Source organism: Myiozetetes cayanensis, unplaced genomic scaffold (assembly GCF_022539395.1).
Source record: "Myiozetetes cayanensis isolate MyiCay16 unplaced genomic scaffold, myiCay2020 scf1, whole genome shotgun sequence".
Taxonomy (NCBI): Eukaryota; Metazoa; Chordata; class Aves; order Passeriformes; family Tyrannidae; genus Myiozetetes; species Myiozetetes cayanensis.
In genome coordinates, this window is record NW_026086604.1 from 27755469 (window position 1) to 27774976 (window position 19508).

At 44.6% G+C, this 19508-nt stretch overlaps 1 protein-coding gene across 1 annotated transcript in view; it reads left to right on the forward strand.

The window, feature by feature from the left end:
* Nucleotides 1–4613: 4613 nt before the first annotated feature.
* LOC126646680 (tumor protein D52-like) overlaps nt 4614–19508 on the forward strand; it is a 119593-nt gene continuing 104698 nt past the window's right edge. The window contains exon 1 of the mRNA XM_050328180.1: nt 4614–4732. Within this exon, the coding sequence (XP_050184137.1) occupies nt 4711–4732 (22 nt within the window). The 5' untranslated portion in view covers nt 4614–4710. The remainder of the gene's footprint in view (nt 4733–19508) is intronic.

Consider the following 19508-nt stretch of genomic DNA (forward strand, 5'->3'; position numbering starts at 1 on the left):
TGGCAGGTGTCTGACTTTGCAGAAGCACATCTGTGCCTTATTGATGCAGATGAGCAGGGAAGTGGCTGCCCCATTTTTGAGTTCTGGTGGAGGTTAAGGCTCACTGAGAAAGCAGATAAACTCTGCTTCTAAACAAATAGATATAGGGTGGAAAAAGAAGGGAGGAGACCTGCTTTATCTGTCTTGTTGTGGCTGAAATTGAAAGTATGGTCTGCCTATCTTTTTTAGGTAAATGTCAAGGGAGGATTTTTGCAAGGAGTTTCAAAGTGAGCTGTGTAAGATCAGGTAGAAATTAGGTTAAGACATGAGTGTAGTTGGCTACACAACAGTCAGGAGGAAAGACTAACTTATCTGAGTTATCTGATTTCTGCATCTCATGCTGGAAACATTTCTAAGTGAGATGGTGATGGAACTGCCTACCGACTGAGTAATGGCAGCAGGGAGTAGCCACTGTTACTGGTAAAATATTAATGAGATGAATGAAACTTTAATTTCAGTGTTTATGCACTAATTTGTTGCTCTTACTTTCACTTTAGTGAAATGTGAATTTCACATTTCAGTGAAATGCCATATTAATGAAAACAGCTATGTACTGAGAAGCTTGAAACACAGAAGGACTCTCTCTTCAAGAAACTAGATGCTACATTATCGAGGACCTATGAGCCTTGACTTTTTGTTTGTAAAATGGGGAAGGAAAAGATGTCTACTAAGGGAACTTAAAAGGCTGGAGTTCTACTGCTCATGTTATGCAGGCTAGCAGGCTTTTGCATTAGTCTTCTTCTGCATGTAAAATACATTAACAATTTGCAGCACTTTTAGTTAATTGGGTCATTGCTTTTTTTCTCCCTTGTAGCCTTTTAATTGGACTCCTGCATAGTTCTTCTAGCCCCAGATCCACTTTTTTTTTTTTTTCTCCTTCTAAGAAATTATAAATAATATTTGTGTTTTGGTTTACCAGTAATAAAGTGGACCTGGTAATATGTAATCACGTCACAAGAGTATACTGAAAATTAACTGCAATTTGAACCTAGATCCTCTGATTCTTAATTACCATGCAGTAACTGTACAGCACTGCAGCCTTAAAAATAATTTAGTCTTGAATTACTGAAGACATGACCTCATTTTGTTCCCAGTATCAATTTTAGAAGGTGAAAATGTTCCATTCAGTCTATTTTCTGAAATAAAATAATTGTGACTAACTAATTACCAGCAGTTATTAACAGATTTAGTTTAGCTAGTTTTATCTATAGTATATTTGCTACTGCAATAAAGGTGCTTGCTGCAGATAGTGACTTGTGAAAAAGAAAGGACTGTGCTCCCCAATCGATACATTTATGTCATAACTGGAAACAGCTTGAAGGCTTGAGAGCACTTTATTAAATCATTCCCAGAGCTCTAATTGAGCAAAGGAAGTTGTGGTACAAAGGTAAGCAGGCAATGAGAAGTCAGAAACATTTCTTCTGCTCATAAGTGAAAGTAGCCGGGGTGAAAAGGCAGAAAGAGGAGAAATACGAGGTATTCCTAAGATATATGTTTACAGCAATCACTCATCTGTGTGCACATCTATGTCCAATTTCTTGTACCACATGCAAAATAAGCCTTGTTACGAGTTTTGGGGTCTTAATTAAAATAAATGCATAGGTGCACTTCAGTCGTGTGGAAAGGATGAAATAACCGGGAGATGGGAAAAATCCAAACCCACAAGGTGCTCTAGCTCTCCCCCTAGTGCCTCTACAGCAGATTTAACATGGGATTGGAAATCTTTTTTATTGTTGTCGTTTTAGTTTATTTTTACCTCGCCCTGCAAGTATATTTATCCCCACAGCTAGCAGCTGTACAGAGTAGGTGTCAAAAGCTGCTACAGACGGGAGGCATGAACTCCCAGCTACCAGCCTTTTACATGCACCCAGTCGGGTTACAGGAAACCAGCCTCGTGTAGGCAGGTGTCATGAAGCCTTTTCCTTTGTGTAGTTCTTGTAAGGATTTAAGGATCTGGCCCGGGACAAATAACAGTCTCACAGCTAGCTGACCACTGTGCAATGCTCATGGAGCCTTCTCTGTGGTGGACTATTGAGCCAAGGACCTCTGGGTTCTTTTGGAGGCATCTCCAACAGCCCTGCCCTAAATGTATTGACACCCAAATGTGTAGAACTGCAGGGTGTTCCTCTTCTAAAGCATTTAGCCAATTCAGAACTGGTAGCAAAAATAGCCTTGGACTTGGAGATGCTCAGGCATTTAAAGAGGTAGAAAGGCATCCACAGCCAGGGCTATGTGTAAAAAGGCAAAGCATCACTGTCTTTGGAGTCAGTGGGTTTTGAGTGTCTCTCTTGCATCTAAAATCTTTCTGGGCAGGGCAGCTGGTGACCTGGTTAGGATCCAATGCCACAAGTAGCCCCACTGACACTTTGAGTGGGCCAGAGTTACAAAGGAAACTAAACAGCAGAGTATCCTAGGGGGATGGGAAGGGGGTATTTTTAAGCCTAGACACTGATTTCAGCAGAATGGGAGCAAGACTGTGTACCTTCAGGCTACATCTGCATTGGACAGAGCATTCCTCATCTAAGTGGGTGATGAGTGAATCAGCAGTGGTTCACTCCTCTCAGGCTCAGGTGGGATGGTGGGAATGTCTAGCATTCTAACATACTATCAGAGGGTACTAAATCAACTCTCTAGGTAATAGTCCTTTCCTGATCATTAGCTCTTGCTTTTTCAGATATGCTGGTGAAATATCCCTGTCCCTAAATGAGGCAGGGAGATGGTGACAGCTTCACTCCTCCGCAGGTTGATTCTTGACAGGCATTTCAGCACTGCCAGGGCTGCTGCTAGTGTAAAGTAGCTGCAAGGGGGGGGCAAATTTTAGTGCTATTGATATTCTTCCACTGTGATTATAGATAATGTATGAGCTGCTCAGTGGGAAAGCTTGGGACTTCAAGTGGAGTACTGTGGGGAAAAAAAATCTATTACTGTTTCTTTTTTTAAAAAAGCAAACTTATCTCCTCAAATAGCTATTTGAATTTATTTTTTAAACAGTCATAAAACATCACTGAGATATGTGGGTTGAGTCTGTGTTGAGAATCATATATTTGCAAAAATTAAATTTTTTGTTATGTGATAAAAAAAGTATAAACATGCAGGGATATATTCTGATTGACATTCTATTTTTATGGCACCACTGTAACAACCTCCTGCTGCAGCTATGCAGATCCTAGAATATAAACAAGCTTTCCTTTACCCTAGCAAAAGCTCACATTCCTCAGCTGCCTTGTAGATTGAAAAATACCTGGATTTGCTGCTGCTGTTTTTTTTATCCAAAGCAAGGACATCCTGAGTTGGCACCTCCTGACTCTCTATTGTGCTCTGCTTTAGCATGTGACCTTGCATGCTGAATGCTGGTGACAATTTGGCCATTCACACAGCCCCGCTGTGGAGGCCTTGCTGCTTGTTCTGCACAAACATTGGTCTTTTTGAACAATCAAATCCATAGATGTCAGGAATTTGAAAAGGGTGAAGTAAAGGATCTATTTGGCATCTTAATATTGTTAGTAAGGCAGCTTGCTGAGCAATATGCATAATGAAAACTTCTCTGCACTTAATGATATTTTAACAGAAAGAGCTCAGAATGCAGTAGGATAGTTGATGGTTTTCTTTTCAGCTGTTGAAGTCTTTTAAGTGCAGCCACAACGCATTGTCCTGACCGATGTAAGTGCTAGTGAGTCTCGCAGGAGAATCTCCAACACAAAAATAAAACCACATTTTAATTTCCATGATGTAGTGCTATTTGTGTGGGCACGTACATTTTGATAGCATAGCAAAGAGTGGGGAGATTCCCCAGCAGCACAAAGGTGCTGGAGTGTGTTCAGAGGAAGGCAATGAAGCTCGTGAAGGGTCTGGAATACAAGTCTTATGAGCAGCAGCTGAGGCAGCTGGGGTCGTTTAGCCTGGAAAAGAGAAGTGTCAGGGGTGATGTTATTGCTCTCTACAACCACCCACAAGGACGTTGCAGACAGGTGGGGGTTGGTGTCTTCTCCCAGGCAACTGGTGGTAGGACAAGAGGACATAGTCTTAAATTGTGTCCATAGTCTTAAATTGTGTCAAGGGAGGGTTAGGTTGGACATCTGGATGAATTTCTTAATGGAAAAGGTGATTAGATATTGGAATGGGCTGCCCAGGGAGGTGATGGAGTCACCACCATCCCTGGAGATAGGAAAGACTGTATGTAGCACTTGGTGCCACCAGTTGACATGGTGGTGTTCTTTTATAGGTTGGACTCGTTGATCCTAGAGACTTGCAGCCTGATTCTGTGATTGTGTTAACTGGATCTCCTTGGTGGTAGCCTCCTCTTGCCCATCGCATCAGCTGCGAGCAGCAGGTTGTTCTTGCCTCTTCTCCCGCTGTCGGTGCCAGGCGGTGTCAGCCAGGGCACATGGCAGCACCAGCTGCCGGCGTCCAGCGCCGAGGTGCAAGGGCACTGCAGAGCCAGGCGCTCGCTGTCCCGGAGCCAGGAATACAGTGGGCGAGGTGCCGATCGGGGGAGGGCTCTGGGGCTCACCTGTGCGGGGCGGGGCTGGCTCACCTGGGCGGGTCGCGGCTCTGAGTGACGGGCCGCGGTCCCGCCCCGGGCACGGGCGGCGCCTCCGCTGCCAGCCAGGCGCCGGCGGGGAGGCGGCGGGCGCGGAGCCGGCAGGGGCGCCGGGCGGGCGCGGGGCAGCCATGGAGCCCCCGAGAGACCAAGGTAGGGCGGGGGCGGGTGGCGGTGCCTGGCGCTGCGGGCGGCGCGGACGGCGGGGGCTCTCGCAGCCCTCGCCGCTCGGCCCGGACCTGCCCTGCCCAGCCCCGCCGGCTCTGGAGCCCGGGGCGGTGCGGAAGGGGCGCTCCCCGGCCTGGGCAAGGCTGCGCCGACCGTCGGCTCGGGAAATGCGGAACCGGGGGGGCGGGCGCGGAGCATGGGGCGGCTGCCGGGCCCCCCCCGCCGCCCCCGGGCCGCGGGATGCGCGGGCACCGCATCCCGGCCTTCCCGCGGGGTTTGGGGGCCTGGGCAAAGTTTCTGCTTTCGCCCTGGAGTAAAAGTAGAGCGCTTTCATTTCTCGAGTGTGCAACTTTTGATTGACCAGCGCTGTTCACAGGATTTGTTCCCACTTAATTCTCTCCATCCCAGGGTTGCTCTGCAGCTGGCAGCTCCGTTTAGGCAGCTGCCCCTCGACCCCTGAGAGGTAGCAGGTCTGGCGCCTCTGTAGCTCTGTGTGTTGAGGAGGGTGATGGTGCTTCACTGGTGTGCATTTTGCCTGGGAGGACTGTTGTCGTAGCTGCCGTGGCTGAAATGCTCTTCCTAAAACTTAATAGTTTATTTAAAACAAAACCCCTTGGGACAGCTTACCCAAGAGAGTAGGTGGTGCCTTGATGAAAGCTGACCTAAATGTGGGCAAACAGGATCTCTGCCATAAAAGCTTCTTCCACAGAGGTATTTACATTTATCCTGCTCTTCCATGGATCACTTGGAGCCTTTTATATAGTGTGTTACTGAACTACGTGCCACCTGCTTTCCACCACGCAAAGTAAGGCAGGCTGGGGTCGCTAAGCTACCTGCAGTAATCTCTCAGGGCTGCTTGGCCCAGCTCAGTGCCTGAGCCCTTGGGCTGATTTCGTTCAGGGTTTTCCTGAGTGCTCAGGATGGCAGGAAGTGTTCACTTGTGGTGTCTGCAGTGTTGGAGACACACGAGGTGCTGGGAATGTAACCCCTGACTCTGTGCAGTCGAGTTCTCTACCCTGCCAGGTGAGCTGAGTCAGGCACCAGCCTTGATTTGCTCTCGGTTAAGTGTTTCGAGGCTTGAGTAGTACACTTGTACAATTAGCGGTGACTTCTGAGTTTCTGTGTACATAGAGAAAAGGCAAGTTAGCTTTGCCCAAGCTGAAGTTAATCTGGGAAGGGGTTGAACCTCGTTGGGGAAGTTCTTTCAACCATTTTGAAGTCCTGTGTCTATCTTCAATATATATAAATTAAAAAAAAAAAAAAAAGAAGAAGAAAACAGTCCCCAAAGCCTGTTCTTGGGGACTAACAAACAGAATTGTTCAGCCAGAAAATAGCACAATTGTCAGCTTGATCAGAATTTTAATTCCAAATGCAGGAGCATTAAAACTGGTTCAGTATTTGCCCAAAAGTTCTTTCTTTGCAATTGAGCCCATTCAGTTAAAAGAGAAATGTCGCTGCAGCTGCAGGGTCTTGAATGACTCCCGATGGGAAAGATCTTTCAAAAAGCTGTGGTGACCGTGCTGACACTTTCTAGGGTCTTGTTTTGCTATTGAACTAATTTCTTTTATAAATACTGCTTTGCACAAAGGGTACTGCAGCTCAGGATGTTTGTCAGGATGGTGTACCTGGTGTGATGTAACTGACTGCTGTGAAGCAAATGTGGTGCAACAGCTTCTTCCTCTGCCTTCTTTTTGGAGAGATTATGCTGTTTTCTCTTCATGGTGAGGTGAAGACCTGCAGGTACAGTGGGAAAATCTAGAATAGCCAACGCACTTGCCTGTTAGTTAATGGCTTCTAGTACCCTGCTAGTTAGCCTTCAAAGATCACTTTCCCTGGCAAACTGGAGTGCTTGTATTGGAAATTGTGCTTGATGATAGATATTATGACTCACTTAAGCCGCGTACATGGTTAAAGTCCAGGCTGCCAGGTCCTGTCTCTGGGGCCTCCTGTAACCAGAAATTAATTTGTTTAAAAGCGCGAGTCACTCTGTTGTTATGATAACAGCTTTCTCAGCTAGTGAAAGTTAGGAGGTGGGAAGAAAATCTGTGTTAATCTACGTTAAGACTGCAACTACACAAGGCCTTGTGTAGAATGTGTTTAAATCTTCCTTCTCTCTTGAGCAGTCAGGTTTGGCAGCAGTCCTTAAACAGGTGTTACCAGCCTGCCATCAGCAGCGTCAGAACCGTCCAGCAGCTTTTCTCTTTAAGTGTTTTTGTTTTCAGCTAAGGGATGTTTGGACTGGCTGAATGTCTGCACATGGTGCTCGGTGCACTCCATCCACTCTGGAAAGAGGACTGAAAGCACCCAGGGCCTCTTGTTCTGTGATTACAAACAGCAAAGCAGTAGTGTCAGCTCAAGCCAAATGGATATAATATTATGCTGAGATGAGGAGTCCCTTGTTCTGTTGCTTTTCATTAACTTGCCATGAACAAAAATCTGATCCACTGCATGGACTTAGTTGCTGAATGGACTAATAACTGCAGTTGTGTTTTCACAAAGATTCTGCCTTACACTCTGCCCCACCGTGCCTCCCCTTCCCCCCAAAGAAAAAAAATCAAACCTCAACAGTACCTGGTTTTGCTTGCAAAAAGAGTCTCTCTGTGGTTTGCTGCTGTTCCTATTAGTGCTGGTACTGTTCACCACTGGAAAAATAAAGATCAAGCTGCCCCTACAACAGAAGTAGAAGGGGCCTGATGCCACTGAGCAGTGCCACAAAGAGAAGCAGCACAGCACAGTTACCTAGTGATGCTCCATCTCTGATGTTGTGTTCAGGGGTTCCTCTTAAGCTTCAGCAGCTCTTCACTTATGTAACCTGGTGTCTTTCAAAATCTTCTGGCTTTGTGGTGCTTAGAAGGAGTCCCAAAACACTACACATGATTTCTTGAGTGACTATGTAAGCCTTTCTTTTCCTAGAGCCTTGACTTACAGTTCTAAGGCTGACAGAATGCACTTGATTGTTATTTTTTGTGCAGAAAGAACTTGTTGCTGGCAGTAGGACAGAATTTCCCCCATTGTTCTAATGGACAAAGCTGCACCTTTTCCTATTGCTTTATTAGTTTTCTTATCAGTAGATACTTTCAGTACTGTAGATATGATTTTTTTTTTCCCCTTTAATGTGCAGTTGTGAAATCAAACACTTGTAAGTAAATATGAGTGGACAGCTATTGTTGGAACTGCAAAGGAAGAATGATTTCACTGATCTGAGCATCTATTGCAATGACTTGAAGATGGAAAACAGGAAAAAAATACCGGAAGGTTACATGAGCAGGTCCCTTGAACAGCAGCAAGTTTTCCTTTCTCTTGCATGAAAAACTGTTGGTGGGGGAAATCTCCTTGTTCTGACTCAGAGTGAGGGCCCTGACTTGATGGAGTGGCGTTATGTGAACTTTTCAATAGCGTTTGTTGCCCTCCTGTCTCAGCCAGTGCATGAACAAGGTACTGAAGTGCAAGGGGTTGGTGCCCTGTGTTGGAGGGACTCTGGGGCAGCTGATTCACAACTGTTGGTGGGTGGGCAGCTGGAGGCTGGAGCAGCGTCAGCTGTTCCTGCCTTCTCCAACGCTTGAGCACTGAAGGGTAACTTGAACTTTTCATTCACACTTGCCCTTACTTCAGTGGGATATGGAGGAGGGGGCCAGCTCAGTGCTACAGCTATGGAAAGAATCTGTGTTGTGGTATATGTGGATCTTCTGTCCCAGTTCTGTACTACCAGCCCTGACATGCAGTCAAGACAGTCCTTTACTCAGCCAGAGTAAGGTCTGCTCTCAGACCCTTCAGTGTAAGGAAAGCTTAGCTAAGGATCTGTGTCCTTTGATCCTCCAGTGAGGCCAAGCTGTAACCGCTCAAGAGTTTTAAAATCACTATGACGTGAAACTGATGCAAGTCCCGTTTGTTCCAGTTTTCTACACTTTGAAGCAGCCCACGGGTTCCCCTTTTTCCCCACTGCAACTGCCCACTGAAAAGATGGGAGGCCTTGTAGGCTCAGACTGACTTTGCTGGCCTAAAATGAAGTGCTGCACCCTTGGCTTTGGCTTAAGAATGCATTAGCACAGGCTGGGCAAGTGCTGTGCTCTGCTTGATCTGGGTGCTTTGTGGGTGAAGTGGGAACAGCTGGTTTTCATGGCTGAAGTTGGCTGCCATATGTTAACACCTCTCCTGGCCTGGGCACGAGTGCTGTTGAGCTGCTATCAGTTGTGCCTGGAGGCTGCAGAGCCTTCCATCTGCAGGGCTTGTCAATAACCACATGCTGCACACTACTCTGCCTTGGGAATGTTATTTGTATTCATTTTCTTGCTCCTGTCTGTCTTGTCTTCTTTTTCTCCTTGTCTTCTACAGCTGCTAAATACAGCAGGCTTTGACTAACAGCCTCTGCTTTGTGAGCCAGATGTCCCTGGCGTCCTGGGAGGAGCCGAGTGATGAGGGAAATGAGTGTTGGGTCTTTTGATGCTTTCTGCTGTGCACTGACCCTGTTGGGTGAGAACACCCCAAAAGTTGCTTTGGCCGCCCTGAATGTTGTAAAGGCTAGGGTGCTGGGTAGACTTTGTCTTCTTCCTTCATAGGAAGGGATCCTGACAATTTTTACTGGCTAGGATCCCCACAGTCATGAGGGAGAAGTCTTGTGGGGAGTCAAGGAACTAGATTTGCCATGTAAAATCAGTGAGCTGTTTGTGGATTGCTCGTTCCTGAGGGTGCTGGACATTGCTGCAGGTAAGGGTGGGTATTTGCTGTATCTCTTCAAAAAGTCATGTTTCTGTGGCAGCAGCAGGGAGTCATCTTGGAAACCAGTGTTGTCTTGACCAGCTTTCAAAAGAAAATAACCCAAACTCCTCCCTTCTTATTTAATAGGAAAAAGCAACAGTGTTTGTTGCTGAGCCCTATGAAGCAGACATCTGAGTGTAGGGTTCTTCATGCTTTAAAGAGAAGCTTGCCTTCAGGTAGGATGATGATGACCCCACTGTTTTCTCTGCTGATCAGACCCCACTGATTCCCCTGGAATCTTTGTAATATGGGCACTTCTGATTTGAGATTTGCTCTAAGCTTTTGGAGGAAGGGAGGTATTTACTCTTGTTCTTCTAATATCCTGCAGTAAGTAAGCAGAAAAATGTCAAGTGAAGGGTGACCGAAAACATTAAGTGAGATTAAACACTAAATTGAAATGCTCTTTTTCAGCCACCGCTGTCACTCTGTGTCAGCTTCAGTTTAAGACTCCAAAGGGACAGCTTTCTCTCAAAGGTAGTGAGTGTCTTCAAAATTCCTCATATTTGGGTGTGTGTTAACCAGAGCAATTGAGAACCTTCACTCAAAAACCTTGTGTTGTAGAACAGGCTTTCTACTGCAACCCCTCTGTTTTGAAAGGGCTGTAGTAACAGACCAGCTACCCGGAACAGTTCTAATCTGGATCTCTCCTGAGGGTTCAGTGTCACTCCTGTTATTTCCTCTTGCTTGTCTTCCTCCTTCTCCTCTGCCCCCGAGCAGAAAGGGGTGGATGGATGATGCTATCTAGAGAGAAACCAGCACTATTATTGTGGTGTGAATGTTGTCACTGAAAGAGGCAGCTTTCCTGTTTTGCAAGCTGACTTCTCTGTTCCAGAGTAGGAGAGCAGAGCAATACGTGTCCTTGAATGCTGACTGACAGGAGTGGCCCAGCAAATACTGCCTTGGCTAATCCTGGAATGTTCCATTTTCCGCAGAACGGAGGTCTGTAGGAACATGGTGTGCCACATGTGGTTTGGAGTGACAGACTTCTGTACTGCCCCTCTCCTGTAGCCTCCCAGCAGCACAACAAATGCCTGCTGTGCTTAAAAACTTCACAGGCAAAGAGGAAGCATGCTTTGTTAGTGTGTGTGTGTATAGAAAGAAAGCCAATAATTTGTTGTTAGTGTAACTGAAATTTTAACAATCTAATTCAAGAATTATAGTTACTTTAGATCCTACTACAGGAAAAGACTATACAGAGGAAGTTTTAGTAATAATAAAGGTAACATATGCATTTAGTTTTTACACATTTTCTTGGTATTATTCTCATCCTTCCCTTGCTCTGAGGTTGGTAGTGTCATTTTGGTGGTGGCAGGGATATTACAGAAAGTTGTCAACTTGTGAATCCTTTGCTGGGAGGACTAGGATGGTGGTGGTTTCTTCCTCACTGTAGGATTCACTGAGGCCATTCTGTTATGTTTGCTTTTTACACATTTGCTGTTTCTTTCATTGCTCTACAAGCTCCATGTTACATTCAAATCTGTTATATAAAATGCATTTTAGAAACGTTAGATACTATTTCTTTGTTCTTTTTTACCCCTAAAATAGTTTTGTCCAATTGCAGATCTCCATTGGCAAGTGATGACTTTCTTACAGCTGTGGGATCTCCGCTGTCAACCCTGTGTCCCCTTTTTTGTGCCATGCCTTTACTCTCACACCCCCTGTCTCTGCTCTCTGGCATACACCAAGTAAGACAAAGCTGCAGGCAAATTAGGAAGGGTTGAGACAGTGCGAGCCTGACAGGCCTCTAGTCCTGAGGCCTTACTCAGTTCAAAGCTTATGTCCTGTCACTAGCAGTGGCAATGTCATACTCTGGAGTAACAAAGAGGCTTGTGAGCACCTGCAGCTTGCTGGGGGCGGTGGATGTGGCTAGCAGAGGCAGAACAGCAGGTACTTCTCCTGTTTTGCTTTCCCTTCTTTAGCAGCTAGAGGGAAGTGGAGTTTCATCAGAGCCCCATAAGCCCTGGATCGAGATGAAAAGATGTGCCAAGGGAGGCAACCTGGGCTGAAGCTGGTGTTCTCAGTCAGGTGCTTCTCCTGTCCCATGATTGGCAGCAATCTTGATTCATGAGAAAAATCTCAAAAAGTTTGACTACAAATCTTTGTAAGTAATGCTTCTTAACTGCTCTTTAGCCTGGCCATACTGAATGTTTCCATTGTGAGCATTGGGAATGTTGCTCATATCTGTTTTGCTTTGTTTACTTTTTTCTAAAGTACTTTAATTAAACTATTAGCAGGAGTCCCAAGATAAACAATAAGTGATCCTACTAATTTCTCTTTGTTCTCAGCCTAAACGTGTATCACATTGTGACATTAAAGTCTTGATTAACTTGATCAGGGTAGCAGAATTTAAAAGAACCCCCCTGATGCTTCCACTTGAAGCATTTATGCAGTGCTCTACAGCAGTCCAGTTCCTGGAAATACATTGATAATAATGGACATCTGCAGGTGCTGATGGGAAGGGCAGCCTTTGAAGAAGGCCATTTCACTGAACTCACATCTTCTGGTATCCAGTAGTCTCTGCAGAGTAGCTCAAGGTCTTGATATGTCCCCTGCTTTTCATCACACAGGCTTCAGGAATGGAGCTGTACGAGGACGTGCCTATAAGTGCCTTTAAAGAAGCTGTCCTGTAAGTAGGAACCAGTACTTCCAACTCTAAAGAAGTGTCAGGTGAATGAAATGGGCACAGCCCACACTGGCTGAAGTGTGCTTTGCTCTCTAGTCGCTGTCGAAGAGAAATCCCTTCAGTGCAGCTTCAGAGTGTTTTGCCTACGTCAGAGGAGTCTTGGGAAGCAGGCTGAAGACAGAGCAGAAGCCCCCAGATTAATCTCTGTTTTTAACCTGCTGACTCTTCAGTGCGCTTTGGTTACTGTTGGCAGAGGTTGGATTTATGCTTGAACACAGGCCTCAGTCTGCATGAGCAGATCACAGGCTGTTGCATGCTGTTTCCATAGCACCACTCACATCTGTGCTAGGCAGTCCCTGAAGAGGCTTTCTGAGCAACTCACATGCATTCAGCATGAGGAGCGTTGGAAGTAGTACCATCCTAGGCATGGGGTGGGGATGGAGCTTGATTTAAATATTGACTTTCCTGTGGCCAGATGTCACTGTCTTGGCAGGAGGAAAACGAGCTGTTTTAATGCAACGTGCTTAGCTTGGAGCCATGAGCTCTGAAAAGCACCATTCATTCTGGGTGTTTCATCTCCTTGACAAACCACTTGCAGTGCTGTGCTCCAAAACTTTATTTTGGCAGGGAGTTTGTTCTTGAGTAAGAGGAAAGACCTGAAATGACTTCTTGTCTTTCTCTTCTCTCGAGACTGCTCTGGTGCCTGCCTGGCAGGTATTTGTTTTGCCTCTTGAGCTCTGTGACCACCCTTTGTTCTGCTGCCTGGGCAGACTCCTCAGGTGCTGTGCAGCTCTGGTACCTCAAGTAGGTGGTGTGTGGGTCCTTGAGCAAGGGATGAGTCCACCTGCTGTATTCAGAGCATTGCCATGTGGTCCATCACCACCTCTGGAGACACTTGAAGGAGCAGGGAGCAGAAGTTCCTGCAGAGGATCCCAAAGAGAACTGTCTGTATATCTGAAGAAGGCCACAACGCCAGCTTGCCATTGTCTGGGGTTTTGCTGCTTCTTGTCAAGCATCTCTGATCTTCTTACTAAGCAAGACTGAGCACATGGTATGTTCATCTCTCTACTTCTTCCAGGTCTCAGGCCATGGCTGGACTCCTGTACACTATCTTTCCCTACCAGCTCCTGCTCCAGGGTATATGAGGACCTCAGCCCCAAGCTTGGGCTGGGGACACATATCCCAAACCCAGGTTAAGGATGTGCGTATGGGATCCTGTGCATTATAGAAGTTGTCATTTATGTAGCTTAACTGCTAAAAACTCTACTGCAACTTCTAACTGGCTGCTACTGTTATATGATTTAAATGCAGTAATTTGGAAGAAGGGGAATACTTTGAAGCTTTACTGCTATTTTCTCCAATAAAACAGTGCTTAAATGTGGTAGAGATGTGTTCTAGGCACCCCCTTTAAATCTTCTCATCTGAAGACTGATGAAGGAATAAACCGTCACTGCTACCATTTAAATAACTGTTTATAGCAATCAAATGGTAGCCTTACCTGAAATACCTTTGCATTTCTTAATGCACTTCTAACAAATGCTGAGGTACAGCAGAGTGACCTGTCTGTATTTTATAAACTGCTACTAGAGGTTTGTATATTGATCTTGTTAGCACTTTACTTAGTGTAGCAGAACAAGTGTGGGCACTAAGCAGATAGTAGTACACTTATTTGGAAAAGTAAAATGCAGTGTCTGAATGGCTATATGTATAACATCTTGATTTTTAGATGCAAACAAATCTTGCTTTCTTGCCCTTCATGTTAATCTTTAAATACTTGGTCAACTGTGTTACTGCTTTTCTGGAGGAATCCCTAATTATGGTTGCGAGTAGAATTTGGTTTAGGACTGCATTGTCTCCAACAGTTGATTTTTTCCAAAGAAATCACTCCAAGTGTATTTTTACTTTCTCAGTTCCAGCAACCAGCGTTGCTGTTCAATATAAACTTGTTAGATTGTGTTTCCTATCAAGGGAGGAAAAACCCAGGAGCTCACTAGGCACGCTAGCATGTGTTGAGGATTGACCGCTGTGTGCAGTGCTGCACTTGCTGCCCACTGGTCTGGTTGGTCGGATAATGCAGAGCACTTCTGTAAAGAAGTTTCATGATTTTGCTGGTGTATGTTTGGGAGTACTTGTTCAGTCATGGTTTTGAGGATTTGGTTTTAACAGTCCACCAGTCATGCAGGAAAGGTGACTGGTGCTCCCGGAGCATGTCTGTAATGGTAAGTGAGCTTTCTGCCCAATGCGCCCGTTGGGTGTGTTGCTTAAAACACCAACTTCTGAGCTGCACGTTGTTCACAGTGTTAAATGTACAGTTCCTGTAAATTGCCCTGGTCAGGGCAACCCCAGGCTGGGCAATGAAGGGATTGAGAGCAGCCTTGAAGAGCAGGATTTGGAGGTGCTGGTGGATGAAGAACTGGACAAGAGCCAACAGTGTGTGCTTTCAGCCCAGAAAGCCAACTGCATCCTGGGTTGCATCAAAAGAACTGTGGCCAGCAGGTTGAGGGAAGTGATTCTGCTCCTCTTCTTGACTTTAATGAGATCCCACCTGGAGTAGCATGTCCAGCAATGGGGTCCTCAGCACAGAAGGGTCCACAACTTGGGCCTGTTGAATTGGGTCTGGAGGAGGGCCACAAAGATGATTAGAGAGATGGAGCACCTCTCCTACTAGGAAAGGCTGAGAGAGTTGGTGTTGTTCAACCTGGAGGAGAGAAGGCTCCATGGAGGCATTACTGTGGCCTTTCAGTACTTTAAAGGAACTTAAAGATGTGAAAGAACAGCTAAAGGAGGGTATATTTGGAGTAGATATAAAGAAGAATTTTTTTACAGTGAGTGTGGTGAAACACTAGAACAGGTTGCCCAGGTGGATACCTGATTCCTGGAAACAAACATTAGAGGTTTTAGACAGTCCAGTGGATGTTTGGAAGGTCCACTGGAAACACCAGATGAGGCTCTGAACAACCTGATCTAATTGAAGATGTTCCTTGCAGGGGGAACTGGAACTAGATGACCTTTAAAGCTCCCTTCTAGCCCAAACCATTCTATGGTAAATTATAGATACTGAGCAAATCTGTAAGTGGGAAACTTAACACCACCCTTAAAGGGTATTTGGGGCATGCTGCTTTGCTACCTTTGTGTGTGAATTGCAGATGAACATGAATGCTATGGCTGATGAGCAGCAGGGAGAATTAGTTTCTGCATATTTCTAAACAGCAGCAGGAGAAACCTGTTAGAGTTGATGCTTTGAAGCTAAATTGTTTCGATTGGCTTCCATGCCTGTCACTGTGCAGGGTTTTGGCATGAAAGATTTTTGGAGATTGTATAAGAAGGAAAATAACTTGAGTGTCACTCGAATCAGCAGAGTGACATGTTGAGTACTTCCTGCAGTGGTGAGAGTACCATTTTTGGGATAAATGGGAAAAAGGAGAGCTTTACTGGAATAAATTCACAGTCCTCTTTAGTTCTCTTTTAACACACTGGTATGTGAATGTGAACAGCCACTTTAATGTGGCTATTTCTTATTTACAATTAAAGAGCAAACTTCACCTGGGTGAATCACAGAAACATACTTCCATCTCATCCTCAATGAAGAGTAGTTTCCTATCCGAGAAGTATCTTTTGAGAAAGTGAAAATACAGAATGGGAAGAGGGATACAGAAGGCAAAGGAAGACCTCTGTGTGTTGTCAAGATTTGCTAAGAAGACTTTTTGAACTTTTTGGAAAGGAAAACTGAGAAACTGAGAATAGAGCAAGTGTCAAGTAAAGTGAAAAAACTTCTCTAATCTTCCTGTTCCAGGGTAACATTACTGGAGAGGACTTGTTTCCCTTGCCTGCAAGGTGGTGCCAGCAGCATTTCTGAGGGGTGTGATGGCTTCTTATTAATAATGCCATATCACAACTCATTAGTAAAGGTCACACCTGGGGATTGACAGCAGTATGCAGGGCAGTGCTTGGACTTTCCCCTCTTCAATATCCTGATCTAGTTTTTACTGGAGTGAAAAATTGTGAACTGCATTATGAATAGCTGTTTAAGCTCTGAATTATTCTGAGTGTTTTTGTGCTGGTGGCTGAGCTATGATCTGCCAAACCTGATGTAACAATAACCTTCTGGGTATCAGCTAGAGCAGTCCTTAAGCATAAAGTTTAAAAGTCTACCAGACTAATCCGTTAAACAGAACAGATCCATTAAACTCAGACTAGAGCATGGCCTGTGCTCAGAATGGCTATGAATATATGTATTTTTTTGTTTGACAATTACAGTTTATGAAATGGGCTGTGTGGTGGATTAGTTTGTGCAATAGGGAATGATGCTAAACTTGGAATTCTCTTAGCAGTGTAAAGGTTTGGTTTTGGAGTTTGTTCATTTCCAGGTCAAATACTGGGAGGAGGAAACTTGTAGAACAGTGCAGTTCTGGGCCAGCTGCTCACTAAAATCAGAGGAGGCCTGCTTTTTTTAACACCCCCCCCCCAACTATGAACCCCATCAAAAAGCCCTCAAACCAAACCCACATAAAACTAAAAAAAAATAAAACACCAAAAAAACAAACCCACAACCCCTCCCCTTTCCCTTCTTTCCTCCTCCACCTACTTTTAGAGGTGAAGTTCAGTTTCCTTCAAGAGACATCCTTCAAACTTTGGTCCTTCAGATACACTGCTTCTTCCCTCTCCCTGTAGTTTCCATGTAGTTTCAACTGTACCAGAATCAGGAAAAATGCCTGTCTGACTTTATGTTCATCTAGATAGGTATTTCCAGTTTAGTCCACTCTCATATACTTCAGTAAAATGAATGGTTTAGCTTGTCCTACTTTGCTGTGAAATATAAGTGAGGAGTGTGGAGATCAACTTATCCAAGCATGCTGTTATTTAGGAAAACTTAACTTTGTGTGGAATGCACTGGGACACAACTAGATTGTGCAAAAATATATGAGTACTGCTTCAAAATCTCGAGAGATCAGTATTTGTATGATCTGGACCCATGTAGGTTGTAAAAAAGGAAATACAGGTTGCCTGTAAGGTCACACAGAGGCAAAAAGTGACATCTCATGTCCAAAGTGTGATCTGATAGAAGGGGGGTATGCTCAAGTCCTGTAGGACCTGGAAATCCTTGAATACTTTATCTCTTTGTGTGGAATCATCTGTGGACAAACTTTCTTGACCCTTTTCTTTGCCTTCTGTAGCTGTTGGAATAATTAGTTTTATGAGTTTTATGACTGTTGATTTATGTGACAGCAGTATCTCTTTAGGATAACAGTATCATTTAATTTACTGTCCCAGTCTGACTTGGAGTAGGGGCAAATGTCTCTTAACAGGATTTACTGAGCTCAAGCAGCATTAAAAGTGAGTCAAGGACATATCAATCGGATAAAATCTTGGAGTACTTAATATAATGGCAACTTCAGTGGTCATAATACTCTATAAAGGTAGATGCATTATCTCCATTATATTAGGAGAAAAAAGCTGGTCAGTGCAGTTGGTTTGTTAGTGAATTGCTGCTGGTTGTTGCTTGCGAAGTTGCAGGATTCTCCCTCTTATCCCTTAAATGGGATTAAGAGCAGTGCAACAGTATTCAAGCCCACATCCTGAGGTTGTTCAATTTGCAGCCCTGGCAGATTGTAGTCCAAGGTCCCTGAACTAGTGACAGACAGCCATTGATTGCTCCTAATCAGTTTGGAAGTGCTGCAGGAATTGGTGCTGCCCAGCTAGGTGTTCAGTGTAGCAGTATGGGCAAACATCAACCAAACTCCATCTGGAATGGGACACTTCAAGCACTACACAGTTGTGTACACTTCAAGTACTACACAGTTGTACTACTACAGGGTGACTGGTAAAATGCTGGACCGTAAAGAATTAGGTAATGTGTCTTGTTTGGTGCTGCAGAGGAAACAACACAAATTATTCTGGGTTTTCAAGTGAGAGATACCCAGGAATAATGAACTGATTCACAAGTGTTTTATACCAGCAGTCTGGTGGTGTGTCATTAGCACTCCTTTGTTAAGTCTTATTTTCTTAAGTTTAGGAGTGCTCCCCAAAACTCTGCAGTAAGAGAAATGTAGATGAATAATAAGTGCCTGTCTTCCTTATGAGCTTATCTGCTTGGCTAAGCTGTGTAACTGGCTCAGTGTCTATTGTCTGCTTTTATAGGTACCTGATGGACAACCTGGTTCTCTGAAGGGTTTGTGGCAAAAACCATTACTAGTCTAAACGTGTGATTTGACCGGAGGAAGAGAGATCAGGAGCATGTTCTTATGACCTGAGAGATTTCTAGGGCATGTACGACTGCGTATTTATTGTACTAGTGCACTTTTACTGCTGAGAAAGCAGAGTTTTACAGTTTCACAGACATTTCACACTATGCTCTCAGATAAGCCAAGAGCAAAAATGTTAATAGGATTTCTACACAGCTTGCTTGCAGCTTGCAGTTGCTCGTGTTTGAGAAATTATACTCTGTGTTATGCAATTACACTTTTTTGACAGCACCAGTCTAAATCTTAAACTTACTTAGTCAAGGCCCAATAAGGGAAAATAGTATCAACCTGGTGGTTGCCATCATTATTAGGCAAAAAGCTCATCTTTGTCATGGGTTGTTGAATCAGGTGCCAGGCTACAGCAGGAGTGCAGCTTAACCATGCAACCAATAACTTGTGTGTGGAAACTCTGGCAAAAAAATGGATAGTTTTACAGCTTTGCAGTTTTCAAGAACATGATGCGACTGCAAGGAACTGTAAGACTTGAGAAATTAGTACAGTTTGTGCTTCTTGGGACGGACCACTTAAAAGTTACTGGTGTCCCAGAACTTGAGCATAACTGCCTTTGTTTGGCAACAGTGTGTGCAGTAAGGGCTACATTCAAAGTTTTCAAACAAATTTCCACATTTTAGTATGCATTTATTGGAAGGGCATAATTCTTGTCCAAATTGCACTAAGTTTAAGGTTGGGTTTGAGGACAAACTTGTTAGGAGCTTTGCATAGTCTTCACTTGGATAGCTTACTTGAAATGGCTCCAAGCTGGTATCAAGCACCTTGACTTCCGATATCTTATTTAGATGTTTTAAGCCAGCTGATGCTGTGAGCCTATAGAAGGGCAGGGTAGTCCAATGAGGGGATTAGGCAGGAAAAAAACAAGGTGTCCAAAGAACTTCACAAAAGGTTGATTGCCAAGCTTCCACGTGAAGGCTGCTGCTGAGCTGTGTGACACACGGGGTTTATGTGTTAATTGATACAGAGGAGGAGAGGCTTCTGCTATGAGGCAGCTTTAGCATACTGACACTGATAGCTAATTTGCCTACTTCAAGTTTTTCTTTGTATACAAATGTGAACTCTTCCTGATGCAGAGGCATACATTCACTTTCCTCCTGAAGAAAATGTGTCAGGGGGAAGTGGATGGCTT